This window comes from Artibeus jamaicensis, unplaced genomic scaffold (assembly GCF_021234435.1).
Source record: "Artibeus jamaicensis isolate MK-2021 breed Jamaican fruit bat unplaced genomic scaffold, CSHL_Jam_final scaffold_2172, whole genome shotgun sequence".
Taxonomy (NCBI): Eukaryota; Metazoa; Chordata; class Mammalia; order Chiroptera; family Phyllostomidae; genus Artibeus; species Artibeus jamaicensis.
In genome coordinates, this window is record NW_026522031.1 from 626,264 (window position 1) to 652,676 (window position 26,413).

General features: G+C 45.7%; 1 protein-coding gene across 1 annotated transcript in view; it reads right to left on the minus strand.

The window, feature by feature from the left end:
- Positions 1–14,130: 14,130 nt before the first annotated feature.
- The window catches only part of KIAA1549 (KIAA1549 ortholog), a 120,008-nt gene continuing 107,725 nt past the window's right edge, over positions 14,131–26,413 (minus strand). The window contains exons 18-20 of the mRNA XM_053656615.1: positions 22,532–22,689; positions 17,216–17,361; positions 14,131–15,208 (exon numbers count right to left, since the gene is read on the minus strand). Of these exons, the coding sequence (XP_053512590.1) occupies positions 14,954–15,208; positions 17,216–17,361; positions 22,532–22,689 (559 nt within the window). The 3' untranslated portion in view covers positions 14,131–14,953. The remainder of the gene's footprint in view (positions 15,209–17,215; positions 17,362–22,531; positions 22,690–26,413) is intronic.

A 26,413-nucleotide genomic window follows, 5' to 3' on the forward strand; every position in this document is an offset into this window, starting at 1 on the left:
CTGTCACCACTGAGCACGGCAAGGCCTCTTTCCTTTCACTCTTTACTCACTTTTGACCCTATTCCTGCCCCCCCCCATTCTCCTGCTCCCATCCCCTAAGGCAGCCACAAGGGCCCCCGTATGTGCTCTTGTAAGTGAAGAATTATTACAAGTTCGGGTGTTTTGAATTCACCTCAACCAGCTCTCAGCCTGCCTCTTCCTTTGTTTATTCAACAGTACTGTTTTAACGTCTATTTATCCTGCTGTGCCCGTGTGTCCAGAGCGTCTAGTCCTTGCACAGAATTCCACTGTGCGAGTCTCCATGGTCCACTTCTCCATCGTCCGGGACACACAGCCTAGATTGGCTCTACACCCCACTTCCACGCCACACCCCACAAAAAGCCCGCCCTGCTCCCTTTGTGGGCCTGTGGACAAATTCCCCTGGGAAAGAGTGCAGATGGAGTACTGCTGGTAAACAGAAGGAATGCATTCTTAATTAAACAAAGTATTAGGGGATAACCTGGTTTTTCAATCAGAGTCTGGAGATTTCATTCAGTTGTCCCAGACACTGAAATTGACTTTTCATTGTTTCCATCTTCCTGCTCCAGGACGGACAACTGTTTCTCTGCTCCACCCAAGCATAACGTCCCCGGCACCCCACTGCAAGAGACAGAATTCGATTTACTGAATTCAATTTCATTTTGGATCTGAAGGCGGCATTGCTATTGATTTGTATCAGGGTTAGCATTTTTCTTTTAATGTGATTTTTTGAAAGGTTGGCTATAAACAAAACTGTTGGCAAGTGTGCATTTTCGCTGAATTAAAACATAAAATTTACTGCCCTGTTACGATATTCCCAGCTCTGGGGGAGGTTTTTCACCTTCAGATACGTCCAGGGTCATGCCAGGTTTGAAGGAAGGTGGAAAAATTATTTTTGTCCAAGATCAACTCTGCCGCTGACACTTTTTAGTGAGATCGCAGTGTGTTTTTCCTGGGAATGAACCACGATGTCAATGGAATGGGTCTGTTCTCAACGTCTGTCCCAGCAGCGAGGACACACAGTTGAGCGGGTTGTGCTCCGCGCTGAGATGCTGAGAAAATCACAGGCACCGAGGCCTATGTTTCGCACTGGGGACATTTCAGATCCCTGCTATCCCATCAAACACTGGAATGCAGGTGCCAAGGAAGCAGAGGTCTTTACTCCCTTTATAAATTATTTTTAATATTTTAGAATAATTTTCACAGTCTTCATATGCCACTGTAAAAGCTCCATTTTTCCAGGGGACACATGGAACCTCCCATAGTCTCCAACTGTCTCCAACTGGTGTTCAGATTGGCAGCTTTCCCCTCATCTCTGCACCAATAGGAGCGAACGAACCTCTCACGTCCCACCTTCCCAGAGGCAGCTCCTTTCGGGGCTGGGGGCGGGGTGGCAGGGAACCAGGTGGGGAAGGTGCGTGGGATGGCAGGAATCGGCATGGAAGGCAACTCGGATCTCCCTGATGGTGTAAAGGTGGTAACATTTCACTGATTTTCACCCCAAGATATTTACCTTAGCATTTAATGTGATTTACATGAACTGTTCTTACTTGTACCTGGGGGTTTCAAAGAAACTCAAGGAGATCATGTGAGCTGGCCAGTCATATCAGTCTAAGCAGCTCAGCTGGGATTAAAAAATATACACACATGATTCTCCCAAACTTGGAATTCTCTGCTTTACATCCTTATCGGCGAGATTGCCCAGGTTACTGGGACAACAGTGACTCACAGAATCTGAGTTGGAAGGGGCCTTAGAGGCCAAAGGGCTCATCCCCTTCTTTCTTTCCCTCTCTGTCCCACACGTACGGACACACACACACACACACACACACACTCAACCACACCTCGCAGAGGGTGACCTGCCCCTGCTTGGTGCCTTCCAGTAAATGATGTTCACCGCACTATGAGAGAGCCCCTTAAAATTCATAAATACTGAACATGTCCTCATCTTATGACCCATCGCTGATAACTGGCCTCACAGAAAAATAATTCAAAGAAAAAAGAGCCAGGAAACAGTCTGGAAAAACAACAGTTGTTTACAATGCTTTGCTATTCTGGATAATGTCACATATCGGGGAAAGAACCCCAAGTATCAAAGAACAAGGGGAAAGGTGAGGCGATATTACTATGGGATATTAGGAAGGTATAAAGTGGTAACTATGAAAATTATATGTAAACTATCTTGGTCAAATTATAAAATATTCAAAAATATATAGTTCTATGATTCAGTGCTGGTGAGGGTACAAGAAGATGTATTCTAAAAATGAACACCGGAAACATAAATCAGCCCAGATTTCTGACTATTTGCCTCAGTAACTTCAAGTTGAAAAATGCATTCTAAGGAAATAATCTGAAAATGAGCTCGTTTATACACAAAGATATTTAGATACCATTATATAACAGCAAACCATTAGAAAGCACCCATGTTTAACATTAGGGGAACGGTTAGATTAGGCAGAAAAGAAGTACAGCCCCTCCCGCCGTGTGAAGACACAATGGGAAATCCACACCAGGAAAACGGCTCTCATTCCACCAACCGGTCACCCTGATCGCCGCCGCCCCCTCCAGAACTGATCACACACTGCACGTTCAGACAGGAAAGGTGAAGGAATCAGCAGCCCCTTTGTTGAAGTATGAAAAAAACTGGGAGTGCTAATCATAGTAAGAGAAACGAACAGAATCAGGCGGCTAAAGGAAAAAAGTGATTTTAGCAAAGAAACAAGCTCAGATACATGGAAGCTAAAATAACAGATTACACAAGAATTTGGTAAAATTTATAATAGATATAAAATCATGATAAAAAGAAGTCTTTAATGAGATGAGAAACATATCTATGATAATGCTAGTAAAGAAAGTCACGATAGAACATCGTATGTAGGTCCCCCAACGAGGTCAGCTAAAACACGTACGTAGGAAGATGCCTGGCAGGAATATTACCTGAGGGCTGTTGGAGTAAGTGGCATAGTAACCTTGGGTGACACTGTCGGGGACTGTGTATGTCTGGGTGACACATGTGCATGTGTGTTTAATTGCAAATTAAGCAGCACTGTACCTTCCACCTCCAGTCCAGCATGTAGAGAGCTTGGAACTCTAAGGCGCTTGTACCACCTGCAAAATAAAACCTGAAGTAAAACTGAAATAGTAAAAGAGGAGAGAAAACAGAAGGATATAAAAGGCTCGCGAAATCAGAGAAGGCAGAAAAAGAATGGAAACCAAGAAACAAAAACAAAAAACCTAAAAACCCATAAACAAAGAAAAGGTCCATGAACAAAAACAGTAACAAGGATGCCAAACACGAATCCAACCGTATCAATAATCACTTTAAATATGAACGGTCTACATGCATTCATTAAAAGACAGGCTATTAGAATGGATTAAAAAAACAAGAACCCAAGTATATACTGTCTCCAAGAAACGCACTTGAAATATAAAGATTGAAGGCAGAGGGATGGTGATAGATACACCATGTGGACACTAATAAAAAGAAAGCTGGAGTAGCTCTGTGAATTTTAGAGCAGAGTTCAGAGCAAGGAGATAAAGGGGAGCATTACAAAATGATACATGGGCCCGATTTCCATGACGACATAACAACCTTCCCTGTGCATGCTCTTAACAACAGAGCAACAAAAAATGTGAGGCAGATACTGATAGAACCTGCAAGGAGAGACAGATGAGTCTACTCTCACGGTGGGAGACTTGAACACCCCTCTATCAGCAACGGACAACCCAGCAGGCAGAAAATCAGTAAGACGCAGTTGAACTGAACAGCCCCATCCATCAACCAGAGCTAACTGACATTTACAGGCTCCTGTACCCAGCGATAGCAGATTACACATTCTTCTCACGCTCCCACAGAACATTCCCCAAGAAAGCCCACATTCTGGCCCAGAAAACACACCTTAAACAAATGTAAAAGAGTAAATACCAGCATGTTACTCGGTCATTACGTTATTTAAGTACGATAACAGACACTATTAATCTGAATTATGTACTGACCTAAATCTGAATGTCTCTGACTAGCCGTGGAAAAGGAAGCAGAGTTCATCTTTAAACAAGCACAAAATTAGAGAATGTACTATGAGTTAATGTCTTGCTGACTATTTAAAAAAAAATCCCTGAGCTTATAAAGGGAAAGAAATGGTAACATGTTCGCTTGACAATTTTTTTCCCAGAATCAAAAGGTTGTCGGCCTTGGCGTATCTGCAGACTGACCTGGATTTGCGCTGTGTGCGGTTTGCCCTCCCCTGAACAAGCGCTTACCGCCCGGCTCCTCCGCAGGCCGGTCTGCCCATCGTGCTCTCAACCCCAGGCCCCCTCTCCTTCTCCTCTGTGTTCTGCATTAGCAGTAACAGTAATCCATCACTGCGCGATCAGCCCCATCCACATACAACGCATCTGGTACCTGTCATTTTACAGCTCCCAGTTAGCAAATGAAAGTAGACACTTAGGTAAATTTGAACATTAGATAAGCAACAAGCATTTTAGTTTTCGTGTCTCCTGTAGTATGTAAGACAAACTGAAAACACATGTTCCTGGTTAATCTGACATCCAGATTGGGTTCCCTATACTCTACTCGGCATCCTGCCCCTGCACCTTTCCAATTTCCACTTCTCTGCTCCCTTCTCAGCAAAAGCTCTGAAAAGACTTGGCTGAATCCACTGTTCCCTCCGTTCCCACCTCCTGGTCCTCCCTCATTCCACTCCCACACTAGCTTCTTCCTCCCGCACTCCACTGAGGCAGCTTTTGTCAAGGTCGTGATGAGCTCCATGCTGTCTATCTACAGCCTCCCAATTGGAGGAGGGGATTTTTCTTATTCCCCAAAGTATTCTAAATTCTCAGTGCTCACAACAGTATCTATCTCATAGCTTGTACTGAGTAAATATGGGTTTAATGAATGCATTCATGTATCAGCAATACTACCACACGATCTAGTCAGTGTTCAGTGAGTTTATTTGCTGTTGCATGAAGATTCTCAGCATTGGGATTGCGATTCTTTGCAGTTGAGTTATGTACAATATACCATAAACCATTTAACTTCATTCGTCACTACTTCTCTAACAGATACTAAACTATGTCCTTCCTCTCCCCCCCCCGCCCTCGTTTTATGGCAGAACCTGAGCTGGTTTCAGTCAGGCACATCCACAGCACCGTGTCCCCTACAGGTGTCTAGGTCCTAAACCTTCTACCTAGCGGGCTCACGAGACTCTCAGAAAAGGACTAGGTAGGCTGGGAGGCCTCAGGGCCAGAATGCATCCCCTCTACTGGAGGACATGTGAGGTCCAAGGTTAGTGTGGTGGGAGGAAGTTCCTCACCGGAGGCTGACGGGAAGGACTTCCAAAGAACAGCTTTTCTGTGTTGGCCTCCTGAGATCACTGTTCTTTGAACGAGGCCGAGACTTGCTTTCCACATTAGTTCTGCCCTCCGGAATACCACAAAGCAAGTCACTCCCCTTTCTCACGACAACTTGGGGTATTTGAAAACAGCTTGCTCACCTACGAGCCTTCACTCCTCCAGCAAACACCTAGTTGCTTGGTTTCTTCCTCAGATAACGTGGTTTCCATCCTGCCATTCTGGTTCCTCTTCTCCCAGTCTCTCCATTGAACTCAGAATGCTCCTTCCAAAAATATGGCACCTGTATTTTTCAAGTAACCAGCAGACAGAAATTCTTGTATCCCCTACTGGGGTGACGTATCTGTATTTGTATTGTCTTAAGGCTGTGTTGATCTTTCCAGTACCTCCAATGCCCCCAATAATCCCTGACATGTCAGTTAACAACCTCAAATCTCTTTCTATAAAGTCCTGTTAGACCACATTCCCTTTATCCTCTAAGATCATCATCATTTTTTAAATCTAGAAGTAGGGCTTTAAATTTAGTAGGAAGACATAAAATTTTGTTTTGTTTTTTGGCCTGTGACTTAGCCCATCGATAATTGTTTTAAATCCCGATAGTCACACCACAACACCCTCCTCCTAGATTCTGCGGGATCTGAAAATTCAGGAAGTAACCTCGCATCCACTGCTGTGAAGAGCAAACACACCCTCATTTCTGAGGTCCAGAGGCCGGTGACCTCAGAAGGTAAACCTTAATTATCTGGAGGACTTTGTCATAGGCCAAAGCACACCTTTGACCCTGCAGAAATAGTCGAGATGCTATACCTGCCTGGCCTGTGGTCTGTGTGGCCAGTGGGGGCCGAGAAAGGCGGCAGCCTAGACAGGAAATGTGTTATGATGCTGATATATATGCCTAGCAAGCCACTGAAGGACAGCCCCACAGACAAAGACACTGAGGCAGGCACTTGTCACACGGGTCCCTCCGGGGCACTTGGTGGGCCAAAGCCCCTAAATGACCTAGTGTTAGAGCCAACAACTCAAAATAGAACATTGCTTTCTGCACCGAGCCCACCTCACCATGAAGTCCCCTCTCTCAGCTACAAACACCGGGAAACCCCATAAACACCCCTGGAAAGTGTCAGGTCAATGGGGCAAGTGCATTACGAGGCGCAAAGGGGCGGGCACGAAGGTCAAGGTGCCATTTTCCTCCAGCGGTTAGAAAATGCTGTCAATCCTTCCTCCCAGAATGCCCTGAACCAATTCTAAGTCTCCAGCCCTCTTCCCAGCCTTCTCCCTGCTTTGAATCCAAATCAATAGCTTACTGTGAGATCAGTTAAAAAGCAAATATCCTGACCGGTCCCAATCACCAAATGAGATTAAGTTGCAAAACTTACTAACAGTTTGACTGCAGTATCTCTGACCGTGGTGTTAGAGTGAGTGGCTTTCATGTCCTTCTATTTTGCTCATCTGCACTCTGACCAGTAAAAATACAGCAAAAGAGGTTAGGGTTCATGGGCTACCTAGAGCAATATGATGTTCTGACTTAAATTTGGCTAGATTTTTTTTTTAAAAACTCGACTCCTCATTTGTGTCTCCCAAGGAAACCTAAACAAACGGCACCAGGGAACCACAAAACAGCAACGGAAACACACACTGGGCCGTGGACTCCAAGTCAGGCAGGGATTGCTCCCGCCTCTCACTCACTCAGAGCTTCGGGAGGGTCTGAGGGGAAGGCCAAGCTCTGCCAGAAACAGAACGTCGCCTGCTGCTCTTCAAAGGCGGCCGCAGTGAGGGACTGCAGCGGGAAGAGAAACATTAACGTCCTTCTGTGCCCGCAGTGCGGGACTGCAGCGGGAAGAGAAACATTAACGTCCTTCTGTGCCGAAATGCACCAACCCCATGTTGGCTTTTGAGCCATTCTTCTTTTTTTAAAAATTCTTTGTACGAATGTTTCCTTGAGACAATCTCAGAATTTTAAAATGCTGAAATGAAATAAAATGCTGAAGGAAGGCACCGATTTAAGGGATAGCGTCACCTCCGAGAATCCAAACCTAAGCACTTAACACTAATGCATGTTTTCAAGGGACTTGTCTCGCCCCATCACCCATGACCCGGCTGCTTGAAAAACATCTTACAACATGAGTTCTCCCGGTATGTTGTTTTTGCTTCTGGAATTCTATTCATTGGCACAAGTACAACGAATAATAGTTTAATGACATAAACACGGGTTATTGAGACTTGGGGCCATAATCTATCAAGTCCCCCGATGCCAGAGAAAACTCCCCCCACAGTTAATTCCCCAGAAGGGTGTAGCGGTGGACAAGTGCGTGATCCAACAGCGATTAAAACACGCCAACAATTTCACTACTTAATTCCAGCTCTGGAGCAAAAGCATTTCTCCTCGTATTTGCCATTGTTTCTTGTTTTCTACTTACCTTAAGCTGTGCTTGGCAGGTGCAACATGGAAGAGGTGAAAGAGAATTTCCAATGATGCCAACTGTGGTTTAAACTCACATTCATGTCAATTCCATATTCAGGCCGTGAGCGTAGGGCCAGCCTGGCCGACCTTTTTTCCCAGCCTGGGCTGCGTCTAATATCTCCTTGTTCTTCTACCATTTTGAACCTATTCACATTCAAGGCATAGAAGGTCACTTATAGAGGACCACACTGTGACAGTCAGTCTACACTGTGCTGGGGTTTTTTTTTGTCTTTAAAGTGTATTATTAAGATGTAAAGATATATTAAATCTGTCACAATTATTTCTTCAGCCATGTGGGTATACATGATGTTTTTAAGTTCTTTAACTTTCCCTTCAAGGGACTAACTTTTGGTTTTGTCAAATGTGCTTAATTTCCTAGTAGCCTATTCTTCTATGGTTTTCTAGATTTTTAAAAAATCTCTTTAAACACTTGATATGTACTTTAAGTTGCCTTTCATAGTTGTCTATTTTCTTGAATGTTTAGGTTCAAATTATCCTTCTGGTTGATCCTGGGCCCTGAACTCTCTCCTTCATGAAGGTTCATTTCCTGCTGAGAAAACGCTAGTAACTTCCATCTGTCACTGGTGTTACTAGGGCACCTGTCACCTGTTTCACTGTGAGCAGGAGCTGACTTCCCTGAGTACAGCAGGTTCTATGCTGCGGATGCTGAGGGCAGGCTCATTACTAGCCTCTGAAGGTGAGGGGGGGCCACGATGGGCTTTATCTGTACCAGATGAATTTGTCTTCTGATTTTTAATTAGCTTCAGAGAAAAGCTGCAAGAATAATGCAATGTTTCTGTCTGCCTCTTATGTAGCTGCCCCTAATGTTAAAGTCTTAGTAGCCCCAGCAAAGTTAGCAAAACCAATACATTAACCTTTGCATAAACCGTGAACTACCCTATAGCTCATGGGTGGCAAACACAAGGGGCACGGGCTGAATCCGGCCCTCCGCCTGGTTTTATCTGCCCTGGCACCTTGTTTCTACCCGGCGACAGCACCGAGCTCCTTGCCCCTAGTAAGGAGCAGTTACATTTACACAGTCCTAAAGTTACATTCGGCCCTTTGAAAGCAACTGTGACGCTGATGTGGCCCACGGCGCAAATGAGTTTGACACCCCCGCTGTAGACTTTATTTGGATTTCCCCATTTTTCCCCAATTACCTTTTTGGTGGCTGTTTCAGGATCCTATCCAGGTTCCCACGTTTCATTTCATTATGTTCCGCTGCATTTCACGGTCCCTTTTGCTTTTCTCCATTTCAAGGGGTTCTTACTTTCTTGGTTTCATCAACTCCAGATTTACACTAGTCCCTTTCCAGATTGTACAGACTTTGATCTTCTCATTTATCTTTCTAGACTGTTGACTCCCTACCCTTTTAAACCCAAAATGAATCGGAAGCATCGATTTGATAAGTGCCCAGTAGAAAGGAGTAGCGCCAGCCGATGTGACTGAAAATCCTGCAAATGCCACACACTGAACAGAGGACTTTCAACTTCATTCCTTGGAAAATGAAAGCACTAAGTGTTCTCACCAGGGACACAAAAACTAGAAAATGAAGGGAAAAAAAAAACCCATTCCATGCAATCTTCACATTTTACAAATGAGAAACCTATCCGGTTGCAAAGGAAATAAACAGAAAATATCGCTTGACACCAATTCGTAGCATTTATTGACATTTCCATTTAAAATGCTAGGAAAGCTGTATAAATTGTAAACATGGAAACCAAACACTTGCATAAATTATTTCCAAAAACTCTACAGCACATTAGAAAACAGTGCAGCTAATCGAAGGGTAGAAACATAACCGACAAATAGAAGGGAAGATTCAATTACCAAATCGTATACCCATACCAAAATTTAAGTGCCCGTGTGAGACCAGCAAACCATGATTGTCAAGTTCAAGTTGCAGTACCGATGCCACAAGTGGCCTCAATGTACTCTGCGTATTTTCGTACATTAACACCCATAATCTAGGAGTGGGAGTGTGGGGAAAGTCAGAAGAACATGGACCTTGACAAAGTAGGAGGAGACAAGTGGGCATCCGGAGCGGCTCTGCTAAGCAACCTTTCCTGTAAGGGGAAGGCTGCCCGCTCTCCACGTCCCCTAGAGGATGCTCTGGAGTCCACTCCCCTTTTCTGAAATGAGCCCTCTGGTGCTTAGAGCAACTGAGTTCATTGGTGGAGCTCCCATTCCTCCAGCACCTCCTTCTTTCCCCACATCTGCAGAAGGGGCAGTACAGGGTATGTGGCCTGAACTTGGCCCTGTACTATTCCCGACTTGCACACCCAGGGAGCCGAGTTACAAATGCATGAAATCCGGTGGGCATGATGCTCCAAGTTGTCCAGAATGGTTCCATGGAATCAGGGCCCGCAACACCCAAATCACTATTTTTATCTCTATCCCTTCACCCTTTCTTTAAATCCAAAGTGGCCCCAGAACAGAAAAACCTGGAAGGAGGAGGAAAAGCAAGCTGCCTGCACAATTATCTACCCTGTGGGAAACTAATATGGACTCAAGCTCTTCAGATTTGGACAGTCACTCTTTCTCACTCATTCACTGGCTCCTAACATTGTTTTTTGTTTTCTAAAGGCATTTAAATTGTTCTTTTCCTAAATGTCAATGCTGCTGTGTGTTCTTAAAATGAATTCTCAAGTGTGCCATTACACCCTCGGGCCTGGAATTAGGATCGCACCGTGAGATTTGGGTTTTCAAATCTTTTTAGTGTCAGAGAAAGGAGTCCTCGCTTAAACACTGAAAATCACAGCCAAAAATATCCAGAGAAACCTGAATTGTGCACACTCCTTGCTCACTCGGTATTACGTGTCAGCCTATTACATTTTATGAGTATGGTACAGCAGATGCTCACAGAAACCTTTCTCACGTGTTACAAGAATATCTGTTAATGTGCCGGATGAAACGTAAAGATGAAGTTCAAGTTACCATCCCATAGAAATGGGCTTCGTGGTCAATGGGCTGTTTGCAGGTACAGAAGTGGACTTTGCTGGGCTCCTGTCTGGGATGAATGTGGACAAGCAGGCTCTGGAGGCTGGCTTTGGAGGCTTGCTCTGGAGGTAGAAATGAAACGGCTAAAACTTAACTAAAGTCAGGGTGGGGGTGAAGACCGGAGGCCCCCCACCCCCCTTGCCCAGGACCTTAACCAGCTTCCCTTCCAACCGACACCCTTATGCACGCCTCAGGGTCTGGCATGAAGGGACTGAGGACTGTATTTAATGATTAGCTCATGAGTTACTGCACCTGCCAACCAGTGTCCCAGTGACTGGTCTGGCCACTGGAGCTGTGCAGTGCGGTCAACACGGGCCCTGTCCACAGTTCAGTGGAGGCTCAGAAAGCACAGAATTACTTGTTTCGGCCCAAAGCCTTCGGGCAGACCTTTGCTCTGCCTCCCCCGGGCTTTGCATCACAGGCCTTGTACCCTGAAAAGCCTGGTTGGCAGAAAACCCACTTAAACCTGCTGCTCAAAAGCCACGTGCCAGCAAACCCAAAACGTACTCTGAAATTAAATACGACTTGCAGAAAAAAACGTAGGTGGCTATCAGGAACTCACATATGTGGATTTACAACCCACCACGCGCCACCGAGGACTGAATGCGGCAGGACGGCTGGCTCTGAGCAGCGGAGCTGACGGTGGCGCTCTCTCACTGCTGGCCTGCTTCACAGCGGCTCCTTCGCAGACCTCGGTCTGTTCCGCTTCTCTCCAGGGCGGATCTCTTCCTCACAGGCTCAGCCCTTCTGCTGTTGTATCACTGCACGGGGAGGCTCGCACCCCTGTTCCTCCTCTTACAAAACTCCCCAGACAGTGCTGGAAGGACTTCCAACCCCCTATTGTAGCACATCGTCCCCCTATTGTAGCACATCCAGGATCAAGTTCACTTTCAAGGACAGCTCCGCCCATGGTCTCCCTCCTTCCCGGACCCTCTCTCCGGCTTCCCCAGGCCACTTCACCATTTCCCCGGGCCGCTCCCCTGTCCTCACTGAAGTAGCCGCTGAAGTTGCCCTTCCACCCAAGATCCTGTTTCCAAACACACCACTTGCGCTTCTTCCTGCTGAGTACCCTGCACACTCGTGTACTTCTGACCAATGTTACTGATGTTTAAACCGTGTTGCTTTTGTGCATCTTCCACCTTTCGCGCCCGTCTGTGTTATCTGACTTAGATGCTAAGATCCCAGAAGGCAGGGTGCCTGCTTGACATACTTGGGGCCAGAAAAGGCAGAAAATCAGAAGCATGAAAGATGTTTAGTAAACGCTGCTCGTAAGTTAATGGAGAAGGGAGTGAAGCTAAAGCAGAACAGGACAGAGGAAGAAGAGTCACACAGGCCCCTCGTTTTGCTCTGGGTACCGGCACGTGAACTCGGTCACCAGCAGGCCACAGTAATGGATCGTCCACCCCAGCACAACCACACAGATTGCATTTTACATTCTCACAGTGCTTCGTGCTCCCTTCTCAAGGGACATTTGCACTCACGATCACACTGGACTCTCACAGTGAGAAATCCGAGGAGGCGGGCAAGGGAGGCCCGTCCTTTTGTTTGGCTGATGGGAAGAGTGAGGCTCAGAGTGGGGACCTGACAGCCGACTCGGGAAACGGTCATGTCTCCAGACAGTATTCTCTAAAACACTGACTCGAATTTATAGCTGGTGGCATGTCCACCGGAACTCTGAAAGCAGAAAAAAGGAGACACGAAAATCTAACTCTGCGTTTCAGAGCGCCTCAAACGAACAGAACTCCAGAGCTCACGTGATACGCGTGAGGAACCCCCTCGTAACAGACAGCCTATGCTGCGTGTCTGCAGACCCACGCGGGGGCGGCGCCCCCCACGACAGCTCGTCTGTGCTGAGTGTGGCGACAGGTACAACTGCCGAGGCACGAGTCTCGAGAACACAAGGGCAAACTGGCTGTGCCTGACCACCAAGACCAGAGTACTGATGATGTCACGGCCCGCTCACACCCCCCACCCCCCCGGGCACCACAGGCTCTCTTTGGTCCTGAGACCAGCTATATCCATTCCAGGAACAGCAGCACAGGTTGAACCCTTTCATGCCAGTTTGAAAGGCATCACAGTTGCCACAGTAGCCCCTTTAAGACCGAGGCCCATGTCTTCCATGTCCCAAGGAGGCGACAGGTTTTAGGTGCAGACGCCACAGTGGGCAGAGCGGGGGGAGGGGGCCTGCATTTATCCAGTCCACCTGCTGTCACACGATTTGAAGTCACTGCCAGGTGTCCATAACACAACTCTGCTTGGATGTCTGAAATTCTTAACACATTCAGGAAACCTGGTATTTCTGAGTGACCCGCAAAGAGAATTCTCCGCTCTGGGTGTTAAACCAAGACCAAGGGTCAGAAATCAAGCCCAGGAAGGGGGACCTTCTCTCCCACGCTCTTGAAGCATGTGAGGGCTGCCTTTCCTTAACTGAGCATCCTTTGGAGACTTACTCGCCCGCAGCCCTCCTCTCTCAGGGGTGTGTAGGTAAGAGCAGCCACGTTTTCACTTCCCAGAACCCTTTGCCCTGCACTGTGAGGCTGCAGACAGGCTCAATGAACACAGTGCCGAGATGCGGCTCCGGGACAGCGCTTCCCCTGTGGAAACCCTACCACCAGCTGTTCCGGAGTCCTCAACATGGACACCGATGTGGATCAGAGCCCCCCCAGTTCTGCCTGCATATCTGCTGTCTAAAATGTTAGCTGAGTGAATAAAAAGGATTCAGAGTAGTGATGTGTTATCTAAGCCTGTTTTTCATCTGAGCTTCACTCAGGGCCCTGGCTGCTCCATTCCTTGCTCTAACTGTGGAAGTGGGGACATCGTGACTTCAGGAGTTAGCCTCAACAGAGGACACCCCCTGTCTTGCAGGCCCACGGCACACAGGTGGTTTCAACAGTTACTCAGCAGAGTCCAGTACAATGAAATCGGCTATTAACAGCAGCCCCCGCCTTCCCCTTGTTCCCTAAGCTCCCCTTTGCAGTTCTTGACTAAGCAGAGAGAGGCAGGCAAGAACTCAGTTTTGTTTCTGGGTCTTGAACTCACAGAGATGTGACCCCTGGGAACGTGCTCACGAATCACACTTTGGCGGTCCTAGGAATGCTAACAGGTAACTTTTGCTTACGTGAGCTTTTTTTCATTCAAACACAATTTGTGAGCAACGCATCGGCCACAAGCAAGGACCACCTGGGGCCCCCCGGAAACCCGCACTCTACGGGACTGGCCTCGAAGGGGATGTGTAGCAGAAGCGGGGTGCTCTGGGCAGTCCCGCGCGCCCAGTTACGAAACAGCGAATACAATGAATCGTGTAAATCTAAACTTCGACATGTATTTTGAATAACCAAATAAATAGGAAACTTCCCTCCCCCCCTCATTTGGGAGCGTTTTTTTTTTCTTTTCTTTCTAGAACAAAACAAAACCTTCGACATATTCTTCCACTGAAAAGCCAAAGTTGGTTTCCCAGACATGGAGGTGGAGCGCCCCGGAGCTGTAGCACCAGAAGAAGGAGGGGAAACACAGGCAATGGCTTCGACTGGGAGGGTCAGGCTCTACAATCTATCATTTGGTTTCTCACTAGTAGCTTTGTAAATCCCCGAACAGCCTTAGTGTCCTTGCTGTTAATATTACTAGTAACGTAAGTTCCTACGGAGAAACGGGGGGGAAGTAAGCTGTGAACGAAACGTCTTCCGGCCTCTCCTTCTCAGAAAACAAAGCAGCGGGTGCATCGTACAAACCAACCTCGAACATGTCTTCCCACGGAAACGCTGGATTCCCGTCAGCCCCACACATTTCATACATTTCCATCTTTTGCCTTGAAAAGGGAGACGAGCTTAGAAATTCTGGTAACTGAGGTTTGTGGTTCGTCTTCCGGGAAGTGCTGTTGGCTTTTGGCCAAGAAGTATGGAAATCACAATGGAACCCAAGTGGTCGCGACAATGCCAACTCATTAAAAGCTCCATGAGCTGCCACACAACTTAATGGCATCTTCTCAAATTGCAACTTGCTCCCTTCCGCAGGCCGGGGGCTCAAGCAGGCACTGGTCCTCTTGCAGGCGCCCCCGCGGCTGGTTTCCTGTGAGAGTCTTGCTTCCACGGGAAGCGGATACTTGGCACACGCGCAAGGCGAGGCCCATCAGCTGTGGAAGCTGTGCACGGCGGTCTGTTTTTGGGAGAGGCGCAGGAGCTCCTCGCGGATCGCCTTGATGAGCGAGGCCGAGGAGTGGCCGGGCTGCAGGTCCTCCGTGGAGCTGGCGGCGTAGGCCAGCCCGGCGCCCTGCAGCCCTCTGTGCGGGGTGTTCCCCGGGGGCGCCGAGGGCTCCCTACCTGAAGTCCTTGGCACCTGGAACAGCGGTGAAGAGGGATACTCCTGATGCCCGAGCACGTGTGTCTGAAAAACACAGCACAGGGTGCAGTACTTCCCACGGGAGAACCAGAGGGAAACATCAAATTCAAACTGGAGGTGGGCACGACCTGGTGACTTCCTCCTGCTTCCTGCTACCCAGCAAGTCAGGCCTCCGCTAGGAACCCCCTGGACTGCAATGGAGGGTAATAACGCTGAGGAAGTTGGTCAAGGGAGAGCAGAGCAATAAAGAAACCCTTGAACTTGAACTTCACGGGTACCTCATAAATACTTGCTTAACAACAGACAGAAAGCATGATCCGGTCAGCCAAACCTCTGTGTCTGTGTGTGCGGAGGTAAGCGGCCGCTGGACGAACAGGAAGGGGCCCAGAGAGCTGGGAGGGAAGGGAGCCCGGAGGACCCCGTGGAGGTGAGAGGTCAGATGGGGGCACCCGACAGCTGGAAGATAAGCAGCTGCTAGCAGAGTGAGTGACAAACGGAGCAGCTGCCTCTGCCCTGGGACCTGGGGCCGTGGAACAGGAACAAGGTCACACATCGTTTGCCATTTTGTCTGTCTGTCTGTCTGGGGAGTGCTCTGCAGAGGCTTTCTTTAAAAAGCTACTGCACTGACACCTACAACGGTTTTGCTTATATTTGCATAATCTAATTGGACATCTATTTGGCAAGAGTAATTATTATTACACTCTTCAGTGTAATATAATAATTCAGTGACTTTTTTCATTTTTTTCCCCAGCGAGAAATCTCTTTGCGTATATACATGGGTTCTGAACCTGGGGTTTCACCCATGCTAAGAGTAAATGGTTGGCCTGGTAAACACGGTGTCCGGGCCCCAGAACATTTCTACGTCTCACTTTCCCAACGAGGGACAGGAAGCGGGGCACGCCAAGGTGACCCCGGGGTGGGACAGGAATACCCCAAACACCTCATGAGACCAACGTGGCACAGTGAAGGCAGAAAGGGGGAAAACTGTGTTCTACGGCTCATTTCCTTTCATGAAGTAAAAGCATCCAGTCATTAGTTACTTGCTAAAAAGGCATGTACATGCAATGAAAGTTGCGGCATAATGATGAGGATAAAACAAAAGTGTTATTTTGGATTTTCAAATTCATGTATTTATCCCCCATGGATATAAAATTCTAAAAGAAAAAAAAACAGCAAAGGAAGGCAGGTGTAGAAATCACCTGTGCCCGTGTTGGTGCTGTTCTTACAAAGGAGTGATCAGAATGATGAGAAACCTTCAGAACCGACCCTGTGCCTCGCAACACCCCCAACGGCGTGCTTGCGGCGAAGCCACCCACCTGTGGCCCTCACCGTGGATATGATGCTGAGAACCCACCATGAGGCGCGAGCAGTGAGCAGGGGGGTGTGTAAGCACATGAATATTTATACGGCAATCACACCAAAGACCAAGTCCAGACTTCTGTCACCCTCAGGTTCAAATTCACTAGGAGAAAGTCAAAGCCACAGAGACAGAAAGTAGAACGGTGGCTGTCTGGAACTGGGGAGAGAGAGGTGTTTAATGAGGATGGAGTTTCAGTTTCACAAGATGGAAAAAGCTGTGGATATGGGTAGTGGTGATGGACGCGTACCAGTAGGAATGTACTGAGAACCAATGGACTGCACACTTAAAAACTGTTCATATAGCAAACTGTGTGATGTGTGTTTTACCACAATAAAAAGTAATTGGAAGAAAAAAATTTTAAACTGTTTTTTGGGTCTCGGTCCAAATCTTCTGTAATGACTATGCCTTATTTTTTTAAAAGGTTATTGTTTAAAAACCATGACTTCAAGCCTAAAATCTGCCTCAAGGAAAACTATTTTCAAAAGTTCAACGCCAGTACTCTCCCACCCTAGGTCAGAGGAAATCTACCATCTAAACACTGCAAGCAAAAATACACTCAAGGGGGAAAAAACTGAGGGAGCTTAAAACTTTAATTCATGGAGCCTTTAAAAAGGGGTCCCCAAAAGCAGAAGCAGCTGAATGAAGTGACTCTGTCTGAACTCTCCATGGTGACCCCAACACCAGATACTCACGGCCTCTCTTCGGCCCGCCTCATCCTCCCCGTACGGAGGCCAGCCTGGCCCCCCGTACTGGCCGCCTCTGCTGGGTGGCATTTCCACGGGCTGAGCTCCGATTCTGCTCGCAATGCCCACCTGCGTCAGGTGCTGGATCTGGGAGCCTGAAGGAGGAAAAGAGGACAACCTGGTCAACACAGGCCGGAAAATGAAGCTGCCCAGTAAGGCCCTATGGCTGTGACCACCACACCCCCCTTAGGGACAGAGATGCCAGATTCTTCTTGGTTCACAGGCTTTTACTTCCTGTTAATACAGTGGCTGATATCAATGGTCTTATTTCCCTGGTGAGACACCAAAGGACTGGAGGTGGCCAGTACAGGGGGCCAGTATAAATAGATGGCCCTTCCATTCATTTCTGCAGAGGTTGCCAATAAGGACACTCTTATTCATTACGAAGGATGGAAAGGTTTTGGAGCCATAAAGAAGCTAAAACCTGGCTCCTTCTTGCTTGTGGCTTCAAGACTCACAAGGAGCCCCAAACACAATCTGCTCTTTTGTTTTTAAAGGCAGTGTGCATATTTATTTGAATTCAGAATGTTCAAGTATATTTGCATTACATTCACGGTGTTTCCGTCACTTGGCCATATCACAATCAAAACCTTCAAGCCGCCCACCCAACCTCAAGGGTGAGGCGTACTGATAACAAAGCCAGAAAGTTCTCCAAGCTCCTTCCCCTACGTTCGCACATGCCGAAGCCTCGTGCAGCCGGGAAGACCGGGCTTCAGCCAACATATTTTTCTCCCCATCAACTTTTTTTTTTCCCATCAACTTTTGGCATGCGGCAACATCCCTGTTCTGCAGGCTAAGGGAGACACAAAAAAGTGATCTTTAAGCACCGTGAAATGAAAGTATTATTACCAAATGCCCCTAGGATCACCCAATTCATCTGGGATGCTCAGACTGGCCCTACAATGGTTCTGGGATCTCACAGGGGTAAGGGGGTGCAGCCCTCCCCAGCTTCAAGTCTCCTCCTCCTCCAGCTGTCTAATGAACAGCCTCCCTTAATCAAATACTTTTTTTTTAAAAGAGAACTCTTCCATGGTTTCATCTGGATATACAGCAAAAACTAAAAACTAGAGGTCAGTAAAAAACCCTTCCGGGTTCTTGTCAACACAGTGCAGTCCGCAGGCCACCCTGTCAGTCAGTGAAGATTCATAACAGTATTAGAGCAATCAGGGCTATGGGTTCTGTTTGCCCAACAGATACGGTTTAAGAGAATCTTGCAAAGAACATAAATTCAGCACAGTGTTCGCCACCATTTACAGATTCAGGCAACAGCACAGGGAGAAAATAACACCTTCGCATTAACACCAGGATGGTAGTTGAGATCATACTTCAGACACATTTTGTATCTTGCTCTGTTCGCTTAACGACACAACACACAGGCCTCCCCCATGACCCCACGTGGGGCATCAGGCCAACAAGCCAGGTTTGCATTCCAGCCCCACCACGGACCAGCCCCGTGACCTTGGGCATGGCTATCACTCCCGCTGAGCCTCAATGCCTCACTTCTCAAGTGGGATCAAAAATAAATCTACCTCCTGGTGTTATTTCAAGGATTAAAAGAGATAAAGTAGGTCAAGCAGCAAACACAAAGCAGGCAACCGGGAAAACTCAAATTCCCTTCTGCTGGCTCTTTCTGGGCTCTTCATTTTGGGTAGCTACACAATTTCCTCACAGAGGCCCTTCTCGCTGGGGATTCAGGGGGCTCACAATTGTTGCTGGATGATGCTCTGATAAACTTCTTTGCACATGTATGTAGTTTTTCTCCAATACGGTGCATTTCTCTGGCGGGTGGCAGCCTAGATTTCCAGAAGGGGAACTACCAAATCAAAAGGTCCTTATGTCCGTGCCAAGCTGCTCCAAAAGTCTAATGATTTACACGAACACCAGAAATAATATAATAGTAATAATAATGGCAGCTCATACTCTTTAAAAGTTTCTCATGTGCCAGGCACTACCTGAAGCACTTGATGTCTGTTCTCTTCTTTAATCATCAAAACAACCGTAGGGAGTAAGTACTAATATTATCTCCACTGTACAGGTAACGAAACCAGACGCTAGATTCAGCACGCCATTTCATTGATTATTACAAAAAGCATCCCATGATCAAAATGGGGCCTCGTCACAGTTTTAATGTCTATGTCAAATTGAATCATTTTCAAAACTGAGTGTTTTTCATTATGTGTACTTTCATATGGTACACACACATTTTTTTGTGCGTTTTCTTCTTGTATTTTGACCATTTATCTTTCTTGTTCTTTGAGGTCTGCCCATTTATCAATTTACATGAGCCATCCTCTGTAATAAAAATACCTCTAGGTCATACCTGCTACACATCTTCCCTCGGTGTCATTTTCCTCTTGTTTTTGGTAATTTTTTAGATCTACACGCGTTTGATCATTTCACATAGTCAGAAAGGGAACTCTTCTAATATATCTTAATGTTTTTCCATTACAGGTTTTTACACGATTTAATCCATCACTAGAAAGTATTAGAAAATCACTTCCTCATTAAATGTTTCATACGTATAACGTCTGTATTCTCGTAGGTTAAAAATGAATAGGTCTGAATTTTGTTTGGAGTATGTGCTAGGCAACATTAACAGAAGAAATAAGACCCACTGCAAAGCATAGCACCTTCAAGGTATGGAGAAGCCTGCAGGGCATCAGGCTATGCTATTTGTTCAGTAGACAGACAATGCAAAATCCAAGAACTGCCTAGGAGACCATGGATAATTACCCACCAATTATTGCAAATTTGGAACTGGCCTAATCTAGTTTCTTGATGGTATCATATATAGGTGCATATTCTCCAGAAAGTCAGAAAATAGCAAGATACATCATTTGACATGTAATGGCCCCTCTTCTGAAAGCTTCAGTCTTCAAAAAGGAGGGTGAAATAATTAATGGAGGAAATAAGAGTGACTTTGGGCCCTTGTAATAAAACATGGTTAGATCAGCGATAACTCTAAGGGTTTTTCAGAGCCTAAAAAGCTCTACAAGAAACAGCGAGAGCTCAGCATCTTCAACTACACCGATGCTTTAGAACACTGAACAACACTCCCAAATGCAGCTTTCGTGGTATCAACAATTCGTGAGATGACGTTCTGTGACACATAAAACAGTAATCTGTGATTTGGGGGTAGGAGATAGGGTCTCAAGTAAACAGGTGAGGAAGACTAGCCAACTGCCATGCAGGAATCAGCTCAGGATGCTGGGTACTGCTTGGCAACCAGCAGCAGCGTCTCCCACTGTGGGTCTGCAGGGGATCCTGTAGCTGGTCCACTTGTCCTTCTGTTGGACTGATTAGGGAAATCAAAGGTAAGGCATAGCAGCATTTGAAATTGGCGATTTATAAGATCTCAGGATAAATCCCTCAAACATCAAGCATCTACTGAACCTGACGAGAATGTGTTCTGGGTTCAAATATTAATGCAAAGCTCCCAGGAGACTTTAAGGACAAATGTATCTTTTTTTCTTTTCTTCTCAACTAATTTTCTGAAAATATGTTTACTTCTTATTTAGATGTCATTATTGAGGACATTCAGTTCACAAAACATTATTTCTCTTTCCCTTTACCAAAATTCTGAGGCTCCTCATTAACTTAAATTGTGACATGCATCTCAAAAATACAGGGGGTTTGAGCTCTTTTTCTAAAAAATGGGAAATGAATACATGAAAAGAGATTTAATCCCTAAATTTTAATTGTGGTCTAAAAAAAACATCCTGTGAACCAAAGAGTCACTGGTTCAATTCCCAGTCAGGGCATATGCCTAGGATGCAGGCCAGGTCCCCAACAAGGGGCACATGAGAGACAACTGCACATTGATGTTTCTCTCCCTCTCTTTCTCCCTCCCTTCCCCTCTCTCTAAAAATAAATGAATAAAATCTTTGTTAAAAATCCTGTATCTTTACATTAAATATACTAAATATTGCACTTTTGTTAGTAAACCAAATTATGCATGTTTCTCAAATCAACTAATTCTAATTTTTAGAATTTTAAAATATATATACATATACATATGTGTGTGTGTGTGTATATATATATATATATATATATATATATATATATATATATATATATATTTAGAGAGAGGGGAAGAGAAACATCAATGTGAGAGAGAAACATTGATCGGTTGCCTCTCATACACTCCCCAAACAGGACTGAATCCACAACCTTGGCATGTGCCCCAACAGGAATTGTACCGATGACCCTTCGCTCTGTGGGATGACACCCAACCAACTGAGCCACGCCAGTTGGGCTACGATTAGAATTTCCTGAAACAAAAAATTTAACACAACTGATTTTTCTCTCTGGCTTCAAAATTTGCAGAAATTAGACACTTTGAACTGTGTTCTTTTAAAAACATACAGTGAGAGTTTGTATTCCCTAATCAGAGATATTATGGTGTTGATTTTTATTTGAATTTCAACAGGTAATGAAAGGAAATCTAAACACTATAAGTAAAGAAAAGCTGTGTGCAAATACTTAAAAGTCTGATCAAGAAGGAGAAGACCACTTTGGAGAAAGTGACTTTTCACTGTTGAATTAGTAAGTAAATGGCTGCACTGGTTACCCACAGGTGATACTAAGATCGTTCTTTTAATGAGGGCTGGAAAGAGGGACAGAAAGGAACTAAAACAGTTCCACATGGCCACAGCTTTCCAGGCCTCGTGTGTGGCAGCAGGCAGAAGACAGCAGGACTCAGGCACAGAGGCATGAGAAAAAATGACAAAAAGTTTTTAAAAGGGAAGATGATCATATTAACAAAGGTAGAAGGGGAAAAATGAGGGAAATGAGGCCCCAGAAGCAATCAGGGGTTGCACCCGCCCACAAATAAACAAAAATCTACTCCCAGTCACTGTCCAGCATGTTTTAGGGCTGCTTCTTACAAGCTGTAAAAGTGCTCACTTTAAAAGGCCAGAACAAGTGCTCAGAGATAGATCTTTCAGTTTAACTCTAAGAATTTAGAACTGCTTTCCCTGGAAGAAGTGTGCTATGAATTCCAGGCCAAGGGACGCTGTTGAGATGCTGATTCAGGAAAGAATCAGTGGACATCAGCCCTGGGGTCTCAACCTCTCCCTGGCTTCCCACCGCCCCTGTCTTGCATCTCACCAGGATCTCAGGGAAAGCGGCTCCTCCCAATGGAGGAGGCTGAGAATGAAACCTGGGATGCTGATGCCCTGGCTAGTCTAGAGTGCACTTGGCCAGCATTTAGCCAAAAAGCAGGCGCCCTCCAGTTCAGAAATGCAAGCTAAATACCGCACGTACCTGTGGTACCCCCGACAGGCCGAGGCCGGGCCACCGATGGCATATCCTCGGAGTAGATCCCTCGGGCAGCAAACGGGGCTTCAGCAGATGCCTGAGGCTGCTGGGGCTCGGAAGGCACCAGCTCTGAAGACTGCAGCAAACCGGGGCTAAAACCGGGTCTGAAGGCAAAGCACACTAAGCATCAGGACCACCCGGAACCTGGCTCTTGTATTTGATTAGATGCACCCTCAGCCCCCTGGAAAAATAAGACCTATCAGTCTACTGACGCATCGTCCATTTTCTACCTGCCCACTGCCAAGTCTCCTGGCCTCAGGCCAGTATTAGCTGATGCCTGAAAAATCTCTAAGGATGACTGAAGGAGAAATGCTATCATTTACAGGTCAGAAGAAGGTGCGGTCAAGTTCTAGGGCTGGCTCACCTCCCGTATCTGACTGAAGTGGCAGTTATCTAGATGGACAGACGTTAGCATCGCCTAGGGGGGCTTTTAAAAGCCCCGGTGCTCAAGCTGTACCCCAGACCAGTTCAAACAGGATCTTCAGAGGTGGGACCCAGACACGGTGATTTTTAAAGCACCACTGACGACCCTGAAGTTCATTGAGGCTGAAAACCAGTGCTAGAAAGCAGCGGTTCTTCAACTTTTGGGCATCAGAATTTCTTCCCATTCACACAAAGCACTGAGAATTCTCAAGCATTTTTATTTATGTGGGTTATATCTATAGATGTTTATTGTATTTGAAATTAAAACTGAGAAACTAATACTATTTTAAAAATACATTTAAAATAACAATATTAAATGTATTTCAGATAAATATTCTTCTTCAATATCATGCCAAAACTCCCCAAAGTTTTTTTAAGGGCTAGTGACAATGTGGAATATGAAACAATACAAACAAAACTTTTCATAATCTGTCAGATTAAAACCCGCTGGTCTATCTTGCTCCTTGAATGGACCCACACATGATTCTATGGCATGGTCATTTGGAAAATATTAGTTCACTGTGTTCTATAGACTTTCTAGATATTGATACATTTCCTTTTATGGTATTAAAAAATCACACTCATTAATATCACCACCGAGCTCATCAGTGGCGTCTTGAAGTACTAGGACACTGTCAAGTTCAGGGTGGTGGACAAAAGTTTCCAACACTCTGATTTTTCACTTGACAGCTCAAATTTATCACTGGCAACAGACACTGCCAGCTGTTTTTCTTGAAGTGACAGGCCCACCTCGGTCATTTCTGGGACAGGGTCTGCCAAACACCCACATCTGAACAACGATGCCTGCCACTTGCTAGGTCAGGCAAAAACGTGGCAGTTAGTTCGGTTCTCAACTCGCACACCGGGACACAACTTTTCCTTCAAAACTCCATATTCAGCAAAGTGCTTTGTATGTATTTTCTTTGTTGTCACACAGACTATCAAAGAGTCAAGGGTTTAGGTTTAATAAAATTAATCCCTTTTACTATACCATCAAGGACATGCTAACATCAAACTGGTTTTTTTTTTTTTGAAATGGTGACTGTGCAATGGTGAGAACACAATAACTTGAACGACTTGGTGCTGCTGTCTTGATTGACACTAAGGCACCAGCCTCTGCACTCGGCATGGCGTTTGCACCTCAATGCAAATGTCAACACAATGAAAAACATCAAATACCATCTTAGTATTATTAAGAAAATAGTTTTGACCTCGTGGGCCCCCTGAAAGGGTTGCAAAATTGGCCAGGGCTCTCAGAATCCCACTTGAGAACCACTCTTCCAAAGAAATTCAAGAATTAAAACAAGGTGATAGTCTAAGGGCAGTTCTTTGCAAATAACAGTCAACCAGAACTCGACAGTTCCAGCCGGTTCGGTGAGACAGTGGCTGACTCGCTGCTACTGCTGTGTTATTTCTGGAGAGCACCTCAGCAGCTGAAACCCAGGCAGGCCCTCTGCACTCCTCTCTTTGATTAACTGCTGCCGTTTCAGATGGACCTCAGAGAAATATGTCTGGCATCTCTGACCTGACAGACATGAAGCTTAGTACAAGGTAAGTCTGCACCCTGGGGCTCACCTGACCTCACTACACTCTCTGAACCGTCCGCCCATGAACGAGCTCTCACCCTCTACTTCATGACTTCCACTTGACCCCAGTCGGTGAGCCCCCTCCTGCATAGCTATGTCTGCAGCCCTTTCTACCCTGAAGTGTGTGCTCAGGTCACTCAGAATGATCCAAATACCCTGGACTCCTTTAACCTGGGTGACCAGAAAGTTGACCAGCCAAACCAGAACACTCTGGAGAGAGGAAGTTATTAATGATTACGCTGGACAACAGGTCTAAACTGGAACTGAACTGGGTGAACCAGATCACACGGTCCCGTCATTCACTCTCCCCCGGAGAGTGGATGACATTCACTGAGCCCCACGTGGTCCCTCTGCCTGTGTTGTTTTGGGACCACAAAGCAGCACCTGGGCGGGGGAGTGCAGTTGCTGAGAAATAAAATGAGCCCCTCCGAAAATGAGGGGGCGCACAGAAAACTAACAGAAAAAAGAAAGAGGAAGCATATTATATGAAACGTTAAAGGGACTTATCTAAGAGAAAGAAGATAAAAAATATGAACAGTGAAAGGACAGCAAACTCACAGTTACTAACAACCACATCTAAAACAAAAGCAAACTAAGAGGACAGCTAGATCAGGAGCAGAGCCATAGAAATGAACACATGGAGGGTTAGCAACAGGGGAGTGGGAGGAGGAGAAGGGGGGAGAAAGTACAGAAAATAAGTAGCATAGACGGTAGATAGAAAATAGATAGGGGGAGGGCAAGAATAGTATGGGAAATATAGAATCTAAAGAACTTGAGACACATGGTCATAAACTAAAGGGGGGGAATGGTAGGGGTGAGGGGGTACAGGGTAGAGGGGAATGAAGGGGGGAAAAGAACAACTATAATGTCATAATCAATAAAATAAAAATTTAAAAAAAAAAGAAAGAGGAAGCAGAGCATTCCTACTTCTGGGTAGCTCCTGGTCACTGAAGGACAGTTGAGTCTAATTTCTGAGATTGTTTTTCTGCAATTCCTTCTTCTTAATAAATTGACTGTCCACCCGTGTGGAGGTCTGTCTACGGACTTTGTAGTCATCCTGCTGGTCTAGCTTTACAGCAACACCACACTGTCTTAATTACTTGACAGTAATTTCTAATATTTAGAATAGTCCTAACATCCTACTCTTCTTTCTTAGAGGTCTTGAATATTCTTGGTCCTCTGCATTTCCATATAAATTTTAGAATCAGCTTGTCAGTTTCCATGAATTAAAAAAGCAACAACTACTGAGATTCTGAATGGGATTACAATGAAACTATCAATCACTTGAGGAGAACTGACATTTTAAAAATATTGGGTGTCTTCCCTGGCTGGTGTAGCTCAAAGGATTGAGTGCAGGCCCAGGAACCAAAGGGTCACGGTTCGATTCCCAGTCAGGGCACATGCCTGGGTTGCAGGCCAGTTCCCAGCAAAAGACACACGAGAAGCAACCGCACATTGATATTTCTCTCCCTCTCTCCTTCCCTTCCCCTCTAAAGATAAATAAAATCTTTAAAAAATATAATAAAAATATTGGGTGTCCAATTCATGAACATCTTTATTTAGAGACCTAGAATAACTGGTTCTATTTATTCTCAGATATGTTATATTTTTAATGGCATTTTATATAGTAACTTTAAATTTTGTTGTTTTCTGCCTATTGCTCATAAACATGAATAAAACAGATTTTTATAAACTGATCTTATATCCAGCCACCCCATAATTCACCTCGCTTGCTATTTAGCCATTTTGCTAAATTTCTTCGATTCTAACAATTTATATATTGACGTTTTGGGATTCTCTACTACAGAGTTATAGCGCC